The 17,047-nt window shown below is 39.6% G+C and overlaps 1 protein-coding gene across 5 annotated transcripts in view; it reads left to right on the top strand.

The window, feature by feature from the left end:
- LOC127839217 (uncharacterized) overlaps positions 1-1,337 on the top strand; it is a 65,792-nt gene extending 64,455 nt beyond the window's left edge. For all 5 annotated transcript variants that reach the window (XM_052367498.1, XM_052367499.1, XM_052367496.1 and 2 more), the window contains exon 28: positions 312-1,337. In XM_052367498.1, the coding sequence (XP_052223458.1) occupies positions 312-450 (139 nt within the window). In that variant the 3' untranslated portion in view covers positions 451-1,337. The remainder of the gene's footprint in view (positions 1-311) is intronic.
- Positions 1,338-17,047: the final 15,710 nt, after the last annotated feature.

Genomic DNA, 17,047 nt, shown 5'->3' with positions numbered 1-17,047 from the left:
TTCTGTTAGCTTGGAAATTACAAGGGAGGACATTCCTTTAGGTTTTATACAAAATATGAAATTCGTGGCGCGGGTTACCAGGTTTTCACTTGTAAATACCGGTACTTTTGATTTCAAACACATCCCTTTTAACAAAAAATAAAAAAATAACACATATAAAGCTTCAACAGGACTTTTTGGTTAGATCTTCGCTCATTATTTTATTCTTTTAAAACGAAAGCTTCCACGCCCTTCATTTCCAAGTCCGCGAATTAAAAGAAAAATAAACCCGCATGCGTTCTACTATGATGATTGAAATGTTTACATTTCAGATGGTATGCCGTCATGACGAGATGCTGGTCGTACGAAGCAAACAGACGTCCGAGTTTCGAGGAAATCCGCGAGGAGTTGGACAACCTATTCGCACCGAGGGACGGCGAAATGGACACCTACTACTACACTAGGCGATAATTCATAAAAGGAGACGATTTATTTCTTTCAAAGGGGAAACCTTGTTACAAAAAAGATCATTTTCTACATCAAACAATAACTTCATGCAGCCGTCATAACCAGATGCAGGTGTCAGCGATGTAAAATCAAACGCTGCAAAAATGATTCATCATTGCACGTGTAACATTAAAGACAAATACACATTTAAAAGAATATACATATGTCAAAAAAGACGAAACAAAGGAAATATAGCTAATTTAGATAAAGTTCAAGTTTAACAACAGTTTTTATCAATGTTCATCTTATTGTGTGTAAACCTAAAAGAACGTAACGTATTAGTGAGTGCCTGTCTCTAACATCACATTTTAAAATCATATTTAACCTTTATTCTGTATATAGTGCATATTTTCAAGTTTTATATTATTTTGTGTGTTATGTTTTTACTTTCTTTAGATTCAAACTGCATATATCCCAAAAGTAATGTAATTCTTTTTATTTTCTCAAGATGCCATTGACTTGTACACTTTTATCAATAGTGTATAGCAAATTGTCTGACTTTTCTCAATTTTACAATATCGTATATTTGTATGCTTAGTTTATGACATTCACCTTTTAAAATATATATTATTCATGCATATGATTAACCTGTTAATTTGTGTTGTATATATTTTCAAAAAATATGATCCGCCGCAGAATAGAGTTGTTGGCGTTGCTTTCTTAACATAATCAGACCAAAACTTTCATAGCGGATGATAGAACATATCTTTCCCAGCAATAATTCCCCATATGAGACGTCATCTTCAATAGAAGACGTTAACTGTTCGTATATTTTAATTTTTAAGTTCTTCAAAAGGTCAGTTATTCATGCCAAGTCATTCATAAATGTCACAATCATATATATATATATATATATATATATATATATATATATATATATAACTTATTTTCTTGTTTTCATTGTTTGTTAATTTTACGACATGTTTAGTATTAGATGCTACTATATATTTTCAGATATGTTTTTCTACACACTCTTTTTCAGGACGACTTGATCTTTGTTTAATTATTATCTTACTCATGTTTTTGTCATTAGTTCATAACTACTCAAGTATATCATATCTTTGATGATTACATTCAAATTAACATTTGTATGTATTTATTGTTAATAGCCATCATCATATTAGAATATAAGATTGATTTAACACATAAATTAATAATTCTTAAAGTCAACGCATGGAAACGAATACAGCTGAAGCGCCTTCGTTAACATATTCCTAAACGCAAATCGCCAGAAGTTTGATGTTATTGTTTTTCATTTATAATGCGTAAACTCTTATATTTGAATGCAATAATTGACAAATGTTGGTTACGATGAAAAGGAACACTTGGCAACTATCGAAACAGAAACTTTGCTGCTGTGACTGGTTATTCTAACGTTGTCTCGATAAACGACTTATACACAGACGTTGGCTGGGAAACCAAAAAAATGCGGTTTGAAAAACAAACTAAGACTTATATAAAAACACAAAACACAAATCTTCATCTTAAAGAGAATTGTTCACAAATTTTCGTATTTTTGAAAAATGTCATTGATGATTTTTTTACTAAATATATAATATTTGGAACATACGTGAATAATAATTATTACAAGAAAAATATATACAACAAGATGTGTTTGTGAAACACAATGTCCCCCTATATGACGTTTGACCTTGAAGGATGACCTTGACCTTGACCCTTCACCACTCAAAATGTGCAGCTCCGTGAGATACACATGCATTTCAAATATAAAATTGCTAGCTTCAATATTGCAGAAGTGACATTACATGAGCAATTTTGACCCATATATTTGACCTTGAAGGATGACCTTGACCTTGACCTTTCACCACTCAAAATGTGCAGCTCCATGAGAAACACATGCATGCCAAATATCAAGTTGCTATCTTCAATATTGCAAAAGTATTCATAAAATCAGCGATTTGGGCCACATATATTTGACCTCTGACCTTGAAGGATGACCTTGACCTTGACCTTTCACCACTCAAAATGTGCAGCTCCATAAGATACACATTCATGCCAAATATCAAGTTGCTATCTTCAATATTGCAAAAAGTATTCATAAAATAAGAGGTTTGGGCCACATATATTTGACCTCTGACCTTGAAGGATGACCTTGACCTTTCACCACTCAAAATGTGCAGCTCCATGAGATACACGTGCATGCCAAATATCAAGTTGCTATCTTCAATATTGCAAAAGTATTCATAAAATGAGCGATTATGGCCACATATATTTGACCTCTGACCTTGAAGGATGACCTTGACCTTTCACCACTCAAAAATGTGCAGCTCCATGAGATACACATGCATGCCAAATACCAAGTTGCTATATTCAATATAGCAAAAGTTATTGCAAAATGTTAAAGTTGGCGCAAACAGACCAACCAACCAACCAACAGACCAACCAACCAACAGAAAGGGCAAAAACAATATGTCCCCCACTATAGTAGTGGGGGACATAAAAATTGTGAGTGAAGTGGGCTCGAACTCGGGATCTCGAAGCAAAAGCTAACCCGCAACAGTTATACCACGCAGACTGTTAAATACTAGTTGGTAATTAAACGTTGCACCGCTTATGCTTGTTTTTGTTTAATTATCGATGATTATTTTTATTTTGCGGTTGATAGCTATCAATAAACGAACACATATTTATTGCAGTTTTCTCAGTCAGGACTATTTTTGCTTGTTTCAATATAATCCATGAAGTATTTCTTGACACGAATTTGTTTCACAATTGTCATTTTTCCTTCTTGTGAAGAAGTACCATTAAATCGATTTCCACGATACAGTCAGGGCAAATAAGTCATATCAGTTGCGAAAATTAAAAACAAATACATGTAGATGAAAACATATGACAACTCGCGCAAACATATACTCAAATCTTTGCCGTCAACAAATATGGAATTGGACAGCAGAAATCTCGGCGAAAACAAATGTTCTGTTTTATTCAGTATTTGCAGTTTTAATCAACTCCATTATAAAGTAAATATATACCCTACATTATTATATCGCTAGATGTTTCACTTAAGACTTGGAATTAAACGGTATTCACAACGTGCACAGCTATACATGTGCAATATTGTAAATCACCACTTTGCATCTGTGGTGAAACTTGAACCAGAATGCAATATTGCCGTCGAGTGAATTTTCTTTTAACAATAGAAAGACGTTCTTTCAGCGAGTCGACTAAAGTGATCTTTCAGAGCGTCGACTAAAGTGATCACTTCAGCGCGTCGACTAAAGTGATCTTTAAGCGAGTAGATTAAAGTGATCTTTCAGCGCGTCGACTAAAATGATCGTTCAGCGAGTAGACTAAAGTGATCTTTCAGCGAGTAGACTAAAGTGATCTTTCAGCGAGTAGACTAAAGTGATCTTTTAGCGAGTAGACTAAAGTGATCTTTCAGCGAGTAGTCTAAAGTGATGATTATGATTAACTTATTTTTGGTGCAGTTCACTCGTTCATAAAATGAAGCAAGCGTTTTCCGGCTACACGTTCATGAAATTGAGATCGTTTTTCACCTCATTCACTTCTTCAAGATACTATAAATTTTCATTTTTACCAAGCTATAAAATATGTTTATTTTCATCACGATTTATTTACGGCCTCCTTCTAAGACGCGTATATATTTCATGATATATTGCATTATACTTTGACGGTTTCAATCTGCATTTACACTAGTTTAAAACCCAAAAGTTTTGTCATCGACCGCTGCAAGGCTGACCGAGCTTCGATCAGTTTTTGTCAAGTGTTCAGTTGTATGTACTGTCCTGTATTTTAAAGATGATGTGTAATTGTCTTAAGTAAAGGATTGGTAACAATAATTACACTCCTGATACATTTTCTGGATTCTAATATGATACCTAGCGCTCTGTCAAATTAATTAATCGTTAAATTGTTAACGTCAGTTGGACAAAAAAAATGACGTTCTAAGTTGGAAGATTAAGCTGGATGATTCTTAAAATTACATATTTCCCATCAGCCTAACCAGTGCCCAATATCACGCCGCCCATCAGCCTAACCAGTGCCCGATATCACGCTGCTCATCAGCCTAACCAGTGCCCAATATCACGCCGCCCATCAGCCTAACCAGTGCCCGATGTCACGATGCCTATCAGCCTAACAAGTGTCCGATATCACGCTGCCTATCAGCGTAACCAGTGTCCGATATCACGCCGCCTATCAGCCTAACCAGTGCCCGATATCACGCCGCCCATCAGCCTAACCAGTGCAAGATATCACGCTGCCTAACAGCCTAACCAGTGCCCGATATCACGCCATCTATCAGCCTAACCAGTGCCCGACATCACGTCCCCAATCAGCGTAACCAGTGCCCGATATCACTCCGCCCATCAGCCTAACCAGAGCCCGATATCACGCTGCCTATCAGCCTAACCAGTGCCCGATTTCACGACGCCCATCAGCCTAACCAGTGCCCGATATCACGCTGCCTATCAGCCTAACCAGTGCCCGATATCACGCCGCCCATCAGCCTAACCTGTGCCCGATATCACGCCGCCCATCAGGCTTACCAGAACCCGATATCATGCCGCCCATCAGCCTAACCAGTGCCCCATATGAAGCTGCCCATCAGCCTAACCAGTGCCCGATATCACACCGCCGATTAGCCTAACCAGTGCCCGCTATCACGCCGCCCATCAGCCTAACCAGTGCCCAATATCACGCTGCCAATCAGCCTAGCCAGTGCCCGATATCACGTCCCCAATCAGCCTAAACAGTACCCGATATCACGCCGTACACCAGCCTAACATGTGCCCGATATCACGCTGCCTATTATCCTAACCAGTACCCGATATCACGCCGCCCATCAGCATAACCAGTGCCAAATATCACGCTGCTCATCAGCCTAACCAGTGCCCGATATTACGCCGCACATCAGCCTAATCAGTGCCCGATATAACGCTGCCTATTAGCCTAACCTGTGCCCGATATCACGCCGTCCATAAGCCTAACCAGTACCCGATATCACGCTGCTCATCAGCCTAACCAGTGGCCGATATCACCCCGTACATAAGCCTAACCAGTGCCCGATATCACGCTGCTAATCAGCCTAACCAGTTCACGATATCACGCCCCCAATCAGCTTAACCAGTGCCAGATATCACGCTGCCCACCAGACTTATCAGTGCCCGATTGCACGCCGCCTATCAGCCTAACAAGTGCCCGATATCACGCCGTCTATCAGCCTAACAGGGCCCGATATCACGCCCCAATCAGCCTAACCAGTGCCCGATATCACGCTGCCTATCAGCCTATAACCAGTGCCCGATTTCACGCCGCCCATCAGCCTAACCAGTGCCCAATATCACGCTGCCTATCAGCCTAGCTAGTGCCCGATATCACGCCCCCAATCAGCCTAAACAGTGCCCAATATCACGCCGTACATCAGCCTAACCAGTGCCCGATATATCGCTGCCTATTAGCCTAACCAGTGCCCGATTTCACGCCGTCCATAAGCCTAACCAGTGCCTGATATCACGCTGCTCATCAGCCTAACCAGTGCCCGATATCCCGCCCCCAATCAGCCTAACCAGTGCCCAATATATCGCTGACTATTAGCCTAACCAGTGTCCGATATCACGCAGCCCATCAGCCTAACCAGTGCCCGATATCACGCTGCTCATCAGCCTAACCAGTGCCCGATATCACGCCACCCATCAGCCTAATCAGTGCCCGATATCGCGCCGCCCATTAGCCTAAGCAGTGCCCAATATCACGCCGCCAATCAGCCTTACCAGTGCCCAATATTACGCCGCCCATCAGCCTAACCAGTTCACGATATCACGCCCCCAATCAGCTTAACCAGTGCCAGATATCACGCTGCCCACCAGACTTATCAGTGCCCGATATCACGCCGCCCATCAGCCTAACCAGTGCCCGATATCACGCCGCCTTTCAGCCTAACCAGTGCCCGATATCACGCTTTCTATCAGCCTAACCAGTACCCGATTTCACGCCCCAATCAGCTTAACCAGTGCCCGATTTCACGCTGCCCATCAGCCAAATCAGTGCTCGATATCACGCCGCCCATCAGCCTAACCGGTGCCCGATATCACGCCGTCTATCAGCCTAACCAGTGCCCGATATCACGCTCCCCGTCAGCCAAACCAGTGCACGATATCACGCCCAAATCAGCTTAACCAGTGCCCGATATCACGCTGCCCATCAGAGCAATCAGTGCCCGATATCACGCTGCCCATTAGCCTAACCAGTGCCCGATATCATGTTGCCTATCAGCCTAACCAGTGCCCGATATCACGTTGCCTATCATTCTAACCAGTACCCGATATCACGCCCCAATCAGCCTAACCAGTGCCCGATATCACGCTGCCCATCAGCCAAATCAGTGCTCGATATCGCGCTACCCATCAGCCTAACTAGTGCCCGATATCACGCCGCCTATCAGCCTAACCAGTTCCCGACATCACGCTGCCTATCAGTCTAACCAGTGCCCCATATCACGCTGCCCATCAGCCCAACCGGTTCCCGATATCACGCTGCCTATCAGCCTAACCAGTTCCCGACATCACGCTGCCTTTCAGTCTAACCAGTGCCCCATATCACGTTGCCCATCAGCCCAATCAGTGCCTGATACCACGCCGCCCATCAGCCTAACCAGTTCCCGACATAACGCTGCCTTTCAGTCTAACCAGTGCCCCATATCACGTTGCCCATCAGCCTAATCAGTGCCCGATACCACGCCGCCCATCAGCCCAATCAGTTCCCGATATCACGCTGCCTATCAGCCCAATCAGTGCCCGATATCACGCTGCCTATGAGCCCAATCAGTGTCCGATATCACGCTGCCTATCAGCCTAACCAGATCCCGATATCACGCCGCCCATCAGCCTAACCAGTGCCCGATTTCACGCCACCTATCAGCCTAACCAGTGCCCGATTGCACGCCCCAAATCAGCCTAACCAGTGCCCGATATCACGCTGCCTAACTAATGTTATTGTAAAACAACGTAAGGGTAAAACACGTTACCAATTGAATACTTTGCTTGTCTAGATATTAATCAGCATGACTTCACAACGTTTAAAGTCACTAATAGCACACATAAAAACATATATGCATGTTTATTAAAACAATACTTTAATACGAAATAAAAGCACTCTCAGTTGTTGTTGTTTTTTGCTGTTACTATAAACAGTATCTTTATTTTCCCGGATTTAAATTTTGTAAAATGTTTTCAATTCGGTCTACTATTGTCATAAGCCCAAAAACATCTTTGCTCAAATCATATTTTTCTTTCTCTCCGATCCAAAATTTCAAGTCGTGTTTTAACATTTCAGTAAGTGCTGACTTATGTAAACCAATTAAATGTTGATCGCACGATGTTTGAGTTTCCCGCTGAATAACCACGTGACGATATATCGTGCAAGCGCCACTTGTGTCCAGGTCGTACAGGCGATCGTACACGTGATTCAGCATGTGCATTACGCAATCGTACAGTTCATACTCGGAGTAGGTCAAACACGGACACGTATCAACCAGCGAAAGGAAAATCATTTTCAATGCATATGAATCAACAAGGTCAAGCCGTAATCCCCGAAAGTATTTACATTTTCTGTTGCTATCCATTCCGTTAAATAAAAACTTGACTACGCAGAAGGCTTTAATATGTTTTGGTAAAACAGACTTCATGACACGCGTTTCAATAACCGGAAACCATTTTCTAAAGTTTCCGCTTTCGCAGGGCGTCAGATGGAAAACATCCGCCGATATCGCCTCGTTATAAATGGTCTCGTTGACTGGGTCGTCCTCAAACAAGAATTCGTTCAAGTGCGTCCAGCGTATCACCGGTGTTAGAGTAACTATAACCTCATGCACAGTTTTCCCTTGGAACCGTTTCGACTCTCGGTACTCCTCCCATTGCTGCGTCAGTGTAAGTTTTAAACGGATGTGATTCCCAAAAAGCTCCACCAAACCAAGCGGTTTTAAAATACCGAACTTTGTTTCAATCGGACTCGCGTGACCATGTACCTTACGCGTGAGTTTGAAGAACGTGTCTAGTATTCCGTCTTTCTTGGCACGCGTTGACCGCTTGCCGACGAGATATTGATCTTGTATCATGCTTTTCCAGCTCTCGGCGAATTCATTGAGGCCCTTCTTTTCCTCGACGAACACTTTCACATCAAACCCGTTTTCTGGGTGATTAAGATCCTCTACTTTTATGTCGTCATCATGAAAAGACAACTCCGCCAATTCCAGTGCGTAGTTAAATTCGTCTAACACGCACAGTTTCGTCCCTTCGTACACGCTGCCTATTTTCACAATCCCGTCGGAACACACGCGAAATCTCGGGTCCACGTTTTCCGCGAGAGTAAGCAGATTTCGCACGTGACTCTCGACCCCATCGCGAATGTGAACCACCTCTTCCGGTTTCTGCTTGAGTGCGATTTTCTCGTGCAGTTTCACGAAGTAGCGGTCGACGTTTCTCATGGCGGTGTGACGGACGCGGATGTCTTCTTGCGTGGGGTATGAAGGCGGGAAAACTATACTCGGTGAACTGCCCATAATGGAAAGCAATAGGCCATTATAAATACGTCAATAAAAACACGGCATCACATTATTTGAGCACATCTACTTTGATACATAAGTCATTCAATCACCAAACATGCGCTGTATTTAATGCATACCACACGCCTTATATCAATTGTATGTAAAAATAGTTGCTTTTTATCCACACGTAAGCATACAAGAATATTTGGTTTGCAACATTAATTCGTATTTGGCAAAAAACACATTTAAAGTCAACTCATGTTTAAATGGTCTTGTAACGAAATACTTACGAGGCTTGTAGAACAAGCATTCAATTTACAAAGCCATTATTCGTGCTCATGCACAGCTCATTTGCCATGCATTGTAATTAACTAAGGGGAACACGTCTCCACAATGAAGACTGACTTTCAGAAACGTGTTTCACTCGTATTTATTACCTTAAGTTGAATCTGCCTGTCAGCTTTTCTCTCTCTGCTTTAAAGTGTTGTTTTTTCGTAGTTTATTATATGAATATTGTTTGACCAATCATGTTATGATGATTTATTAATGAGACACACTCGTTTTGCGTTTTGTTGAATGTGTCATTATAATAAAAAGTTCGTTATGATTCACCATGCGGTTCGTGCCAGCCAGCCCAGTTGGTCGAGCGCTGGATTCCAAATCCGAGGATCCCGGGTTTGATCCCCAGCCCGGCCACATAACCTGTGTGAGGATTGGTCATCAATATCCTTGTACCTGGCTTTTCTTTATATAGCACTCAGGGAACAAAGCGCAATAATGTCGGACTCGGCTTTTGCATGACAGCGATATGACGAAACAGGCGTTTATCAACTTATAACAGCTTTTTATTTCAGCAATTATTCTCAAATGCTATATGAAGAAACCTCATTTCAAGATGTTTACCGAAGAAGTTTTATATGAATACCACTTTTAATTTTCCAGATACGCCCCTGACAAAATGTTATTATGAAAGTCAACGATGTTCAATAACTGTGAAATTGTGAATACAGTAATTATGCTTTGTTTGAACTTTGAAGATGACATTTCTTTTAAGTTAAAAGATATTTCCAGGACAAACAATAAGTCTAACATTTACCAACATTGTAGGGGTAATGAGGCGGCAGGGCCAGCGGCCGCCTCCCCAATATTTCGGCTAATCGTCGTTATGAAAATAAAACGTAAAATTCCCAAAAATCGCCGCCCCCAAACCAGTATTTTTGTATTCACGCGCCGTCAGTGCAGAAGCCATGTGTCCCCTCTCCGTCTGCTCCAAGGTTGCCAATAGTGATGTGTCAATATCCATTGTTAGGTGTCATAAACCAGGGGCCCGGGTAAATGTCGTTGCGTTAATTGTTTTATTGTTCTTTTCCGTGATTGCACTGTCGGTGTTTTGATTAAGGACAGGCTATTTTTTTAATTTTGATTGATCGCTTTAATTCAAAGGTAACTGACACTTTAAGGGGCGTTTTCGCAGATTTTGGCATGTTTTGAAGTTTGTCATTAAATGCTTTATATTGATAAATGTAAATATTGGATCTAAAAAGCTTCAGTACGAATAAAAAATAACATTAAAAAAGAATAAAAAAGGTTACCCTCAGCAGGGCTCTAACCACTTACCCCTGGAGTTTTGAGTAAATATACGCGTGAAAAACATTAATTTTATTGAAAATAGTTTTGTTCTCTAAGTATAACAGTTATTTTTTATTAGAAATCATTGAACCAATATCATATATGTAATTGTTTAATGTTCAAAATGAGTATTCCTAATCAGCCTCGAAATTTTGCTTTTCCTAAGCGTACAATCGGGAAGAAAAAGCCAGAACAGCGTTCATTCCAATCTAGTTGGTTTGATTCGTTCACATGGCTCCACTACGATGAGGTATGTATATTAGTATTAAATTTTAATTTGCGACCGTTCTTACCTTTTATGAACCTAACGTCGATCTAAATACAAACGAAATTTAGAGAGAAAAAAAAACACAACATACAAATAATACTCGTATTGTTGCTTAATAATGTGTTTTTTTTATTATCATTAATATTTAACAAACAATTTATTACATTAACAATGTTATTCTTTTCAGAGCCGGGACCTTGCGTTCTACCATCTCTGCATGGCGGCCAAGAAGACGGGCAAGATCGGCAACACGAAGGTGGACGGCAGCTTCATCAGTGACGGCTTCTCCAACTGGAAACAGGGTCCCGCGAAGATCTGGAAGCACGACGGCAGCGAGTGCCACAAGGAGGCGGTCTAGCGAATGGTGACGCTTCCCGCCACTACGCGTGACGTGGGAGAGACACTGTCAGCGGGGGCACGCTAAGGAGAAGGCCGACAACCGGAAGCAGCTGCTGCAAATCATACGCAGCACACGGTTCCTCGCCCGCCAGGGCATCGCGCTACGTGGGCATGACGACGATGAGGGAAACTTCATATAGCTGCTACAACACCAAGGTTGTGTGTTGTGAATGTAATGTTAATGTTATCATTTCTCATATCACTAGTTAAACTCCGTCATTAAAATACATAAACATTTACTTTATTTTATGTTTTAATTAGCACGAGTTTTTGGAAAGAAAAAAATAACTGTTGCGATTTATGGGTCGTCGTCGGCGGCATTGGACAAACTGATTTCATGACAAACTGAGCGTGAGACAAAAATCGAGCATTTTTATCAACATGAAAGTTCCCCTAAAACGCACCATATTAATTGTAATTGTAAAAAATTTCGGAACCACGGCCGGGAGAGGACAACCCTCTCAAACCACGGACTCTAGATACGCTCCGTGCTCATACTAACCCCTTTATGTTCCCAGTACAGAAACTGGACCGCCTCCCCAATGTTTGGAGGTTATCTACGCCCCTGCATTGGAGTTAAGTGGGTGGTATGACACTCGTCACATATGAGTTAACTGAGTTTCTTGAAATATAAATATTCCCTGTTTTAGCAGAAATATTGCGATTATATTTCATATTTACATGCATGTCTGTTTATTGCTATTAACCATTTTTGTTTGAGAATGACATCCCTGGTATTTCTGGAACGGCTGTCAGGCGATTTTCGCTCGTATTCATCATTGGCCATTGGATGTTCGAATTTTTCTGCCAATCAATTATCAGAACAGAACAGAATATTTTATTTTAGCTTAAGCATACAGCTCATCGCCATAAACATACATATGCAATAACAGCATGCGTGACAATTATATACAAAACATACATCCTTTTGAGGAAAGATCAATTTAAAAAGTAATGACATACAACATGTTTTAGTGAGAATGTCACATGTATGGGGTTAATACAAAGTGATCATGTAATGTTAACACGAAATTTAATAATTGTTACAAATATAACATTATTCTAAGCTTAATGTATTTGTGGAAAATATATCATTTATACTACACATATAGCACATCTTCTCGTAACTTAAAACATTTTAAACAAAAAATGGCAAGTTTTCTTAACACTATTTTGTTTGAACAATTAAGTAGTTCGATAAACTTGAACATACTAGGTCGTGATCTGTAATACTTTGGAATTAATGTATTCCTAATATCGGCATAATAAGGACATTTAATAACAAAGTGATATTCATCCTCGATATCATTGAGGTTGCATAAAACACATTTGCGTTGATCTCTGACAATGTGTTGGTGTCTACCCGTTTCAATTAATAATTTGTGAGACGACAAACGTAATTTAGCAATAATATTCCTATGTTTTTTATTTTCAACAATATCAAGATACGCAGATCTTTTGAATATTGGTTTCAATTCTTTATATAAAATCATTGAACTAGATGATGTGACACTTGTATTCCAGTTAGTGATATACTGGTCTCGTAATCTGGTTTTAAGTAGCGGTATTAATTGATTAGAGTTCACAGATTCGGGGAATAGCCATACATCGTTAAAACCGGTTTGGTTTAGAATGTTCCGTACTTTCGATGACCAATTGTTTGTGTTATTTTTGCGTTCAATTTCTAATCTCTGTGATAATAAAATGTGTTTAAGAATACAATTACCCTCTTTAACAGTATATAATTTCAAAAAGTATTTCACGATCCTGACATATCTGTCTAAATACAAGGGGAATCGACCAACTTCGGCATATAGCGATAATGAGTTTGTTGACATCTTAACATTCAATATTCTTTTACAAAATTTACGATGGACGCGCTCAATGTTTTCCGCTTTCATAAATCCCCATACCTCACAGTTATAGTTTAAAATTGATGATACATATGCGTTAAATAAATTTAACATGATATGTATAGGTACGTTCATGTCTTTTGTGAGAGTGAACAAAGAATGCATCGCTTTTAAAGCTTTGCCATACAATGTATTTGTTGCGGACGCAAAAGATCCACCGCTTGACATGACAATTCCAAGGTAATTAAAATTGTTAACAATTTCTATTTCTTGACCTTTATATGTCTATATTAATGTTTTACTAATTGTGCCACCTTTTCGGAATACCATGACCTTTGTTTTTTCAATGTTTACCGTTAAATTCCACTTATCGCAGTAGGTTTCTAAATTGTTTAATGATTCTTGAAGACCCTCCGGTGTTTCAGAAAATAAAGCCGCGTCGTCAGCGAATAATAATAGATATATTTATATTTGATCTAGTGTAATTCCGGCGTTTATTCCATTTTGCAAACCGAATTCGATGTCGTTAATAAAGAGGGAAAACAATATGGGCGAGGTTATCTCCCCCTGAAATAAGCCGACGTTACTATTAAATACGTCTGATAATTTACCCATGTGTTTAACCTGTAATTTCACTTCATCGTACATGGATCGAATAAGTGTTAATAGTTTACCGTCGATGCCCACATTAATCATCTTACTCCATAATTGGCCGCGATTGATGACGTCATATGCTTTCCGGTAGTCAATATAACAACAGTATAGCTTACCTTTATTCTGAAACTGTTTTTCTATAAGTGCATTAAGAATAAATATTGCATCGACCGTGCTACAGTTTGGTTTAAAGCCGAATTGTGCATCCGTTAGAATGTCATTCGTTTCTGCCCATTGTTTAAGCCGTTCATTTAATATGCTTGTAAACAATTTCGCAAAACAACTTATTAAAGTAATTCCCCGATAGTTATTTGGATCTGATATGTCCCCACGTTTATGAATTGGTATTATAATACCAGATGACCAGCTGCGCGGAAAACGCTTTTTATCAAGTATGTAGTTAAACAATATTTCTAACGGCCTGACGATTACATCGATTGTTTCAGTAAAATATTCATATATAATATTGTCATGCGCATGAGCTTTATTGTTTTTTCAACCGTTTGGTTGCCCTTATAATTTCTTCTGTCGATATAGGATTATCGAGTTCGGGGTAGGAGGGTTCTGTGTTTAACCTATTGTCAAATTCATGTAAAAAGAATCGGAATCAAACGAGTTTATATTTAGGTCACCTTCGTCCGCTAATTTACTGAAATAATCGTGGAATTCGATTAACGGTATCGTATTTGAGTTTTGTGATGTAGTTTTACGTTTAAATAATTTCCAAAACTCACGGGGTGATTTCCTTCTCATAGTGTTCATATGCTTGCTTAGATCAGTGTTGTACTTTAATTTAGTTTTTCTACAAGTATACTTATAATCCTTTTTCGATGCAATCATTTGTTCTCGTGTACGCTCGTTTTTGTTAAGATTATATAGCTCTGGTACATTGAGATTGTTTGGTTTTACATTCTTCGTTAAACCACTTTTGTTTATTTTTATCATTATCTATAAACCCTTTACTTTCAAGATTTATATAGCACGTTATTTTACCTATATTTTGATCGTTATGTAAACGTCCGTTCACGATACGAATATTAGTCGCTTTACAAATATCTAACAGGTTGTCTCCAAATCGATTCGTAGTAAGGTCACAAGTTGAGCGTGGGATTAAGGTTTCAATAATTGGGACAGTATCAAAATCGGTATCGCTTATATACCTATCATTTTCGATGTAATCGGCTTTATTTCCCGTTCGCGAGTTTGTGTCTCCAGTTAAAAATACCTTTCCTTTGGTTTGATAAAAATTAATATCTAATTCAATAGTTTGAAAAATATCATAAGTATACAAAGAGTGGACAGGGGAATTTTCAGGTGCAATATATATAACACATAAATATACATCTGATTCAATATTAAAAAACATTTTATCTAATTTAAGCCAAACAATGCAATCAATGTCATTTTTTACTAATGTAACACCTTTACGAATATAGTCTTTAATGTAAATCACAATACCACCACTCGAGCGCTTCGCTCTACGGTGTTGTAATCGTCTGAATGAGTGAATAGGCTTACTATAGCCTTTTAGGTCTAAGGTAGAGTCTTTATTTGTCCAAGTTTCAGTAAGACATATAATATCGTGACAGTTGAAAAAGAAAAGATGAAAACTTACTATCAGAGCATTTAAACGCTGTTAGTCCTTCCACATTCCATGTGACAATTTTAATGACACCCTCACTAACGTCCTATTCTTTATACACTTGCTTGTTTATATACAGTTTGTCAATCCTGAGATACGCCTCCTTACCCTCGGATCTTGCCTTTTTCATGATGGGTACTAGCCTTCGTCGGGCCTCCATAACTTCCTGTGGATATTGCTCGGATATTCCGAAAGGGGTACCTTTTAGTTCCCTTGACTCCCTGCGAACCCTCTCCTTGTCCGGGTAGTATGCGAATTTCGCAACAATTGGCCGCACTTTATTTGGCTGGTATCGGCCTATCCGATGTGCCCTGTGCAACTTGATTTCGGTTTGGGCGTTTTGCACGTGAAGCTTTGTTTCGATGAATTCCAAGATTTTTTGTCGCACTGTTCTTCTTGCTCCTCAGGTATCTTGAAAAACAACAATTTGTCCCGCATACTCCTGCACTTGAGGTCCGTTATTTCAGCCTGTAATTTATGTTCGTGCTGGATCACTGAATCCTCGCGACTTTGCAAGTTACTCGTTGATTTTAGAGTTGAGTCGAATTCACTCTGTTTTTTTTGTTATGTTTTCTATCATGTTCCCACTGAAATCACACGATTTTTCTAACTCTTTCATTCGGGTTTCAAAGCTATTCATTCGTTGCTCTATTTTGTCTATTCTCAAAACTATGCCCGACACTGTTTGATGAATTTGGTCAAGTTGTGAAAGTTTTTTGTCAACAGAATTTAACCTTTCCAAAATTGATGATAAAATGTCCGAGCTTGGTGGCGGCGATGGCGTTGCCGGGGGTATAAACCCCTGTCCATAAAAATTGGGCGTGTTCATCATGTACGGAAATGGTATCTGCGTTAGTTGTGGACTGCCATAGTACTGACCTGCCTGGCTCGCCTGTGTTTGTCCGCTTATATTAGTCACGGGTGAAGCTTGAGCATTTTGCGCCATTTTTTTCCCTTTGTTTCGCTTGTTCGTGCTTTGTGTTGAGCTTGCTTGACCGTTATCCGGCGAATCTTTGGAGGGTTTGCGTTTTCTGGTCATAGATAATCATAGGTATCATCCAAATGTTCACTTAAAAACACTTTTCATTCATCCTCACTTGTTTTATTCCATAAACTTTCAATATTTTCGATGTAATTTTACTCCTTCAAAATTTTAGCCCGCCATGTTCACGTATCGGGCGTGGATACGCACGTATATAAACATGTATTCATATTACCTCGCTTTAGGTTTTCTATTTGACACTCTGCATTTAACCGTTCGTTTCAAATACTTCTATCCTTGGTACAAACATATATCTATTCTAAAATATTCCCCTGGGAGGATCGAATGCATTTGAGTACATTTGAATTTGGGTTTCTGTTCTTTCGTATCCAAAAGTGTGCCTTGTTTGAATCGTAACAGATATTTCGATTCACATGTTCACTAAAGAAGCTTTAATCACTTAAAACGACTAAATAAAAAACTAGACATTAAGCAAATTACTTAAATCCTTTAAATGATGATATTTGAAACACAAGCGATTTATCATCGGTGAATTAATTTACCAGTAAGCCGCGTAGTCCTAACGACCGAAGAGTAGACTTGCAAACGG

This window comes from Dreissena polymorpha, chromosome 7, assembly GCF_020536995.1.
Source record: "Dreissena polymorpha isolate Duluth1 chromosome 7, UMN_Dpol_1.0, whole genome shotgun sequence".
In the NCBI taxonomy this organism is placed as follows: domain Eukaryota; kingdom Metazoa; phylum Mollusca; class Bivalvia; order Myida; family Dreissenidae; genus Dreissena; species Dreissena polymorpha.
The sequence above is the reverse complement of the archived record's forward strand: the minus strand, read 5'-3'. Positions and strand labels throughout refer to the sequence as shown.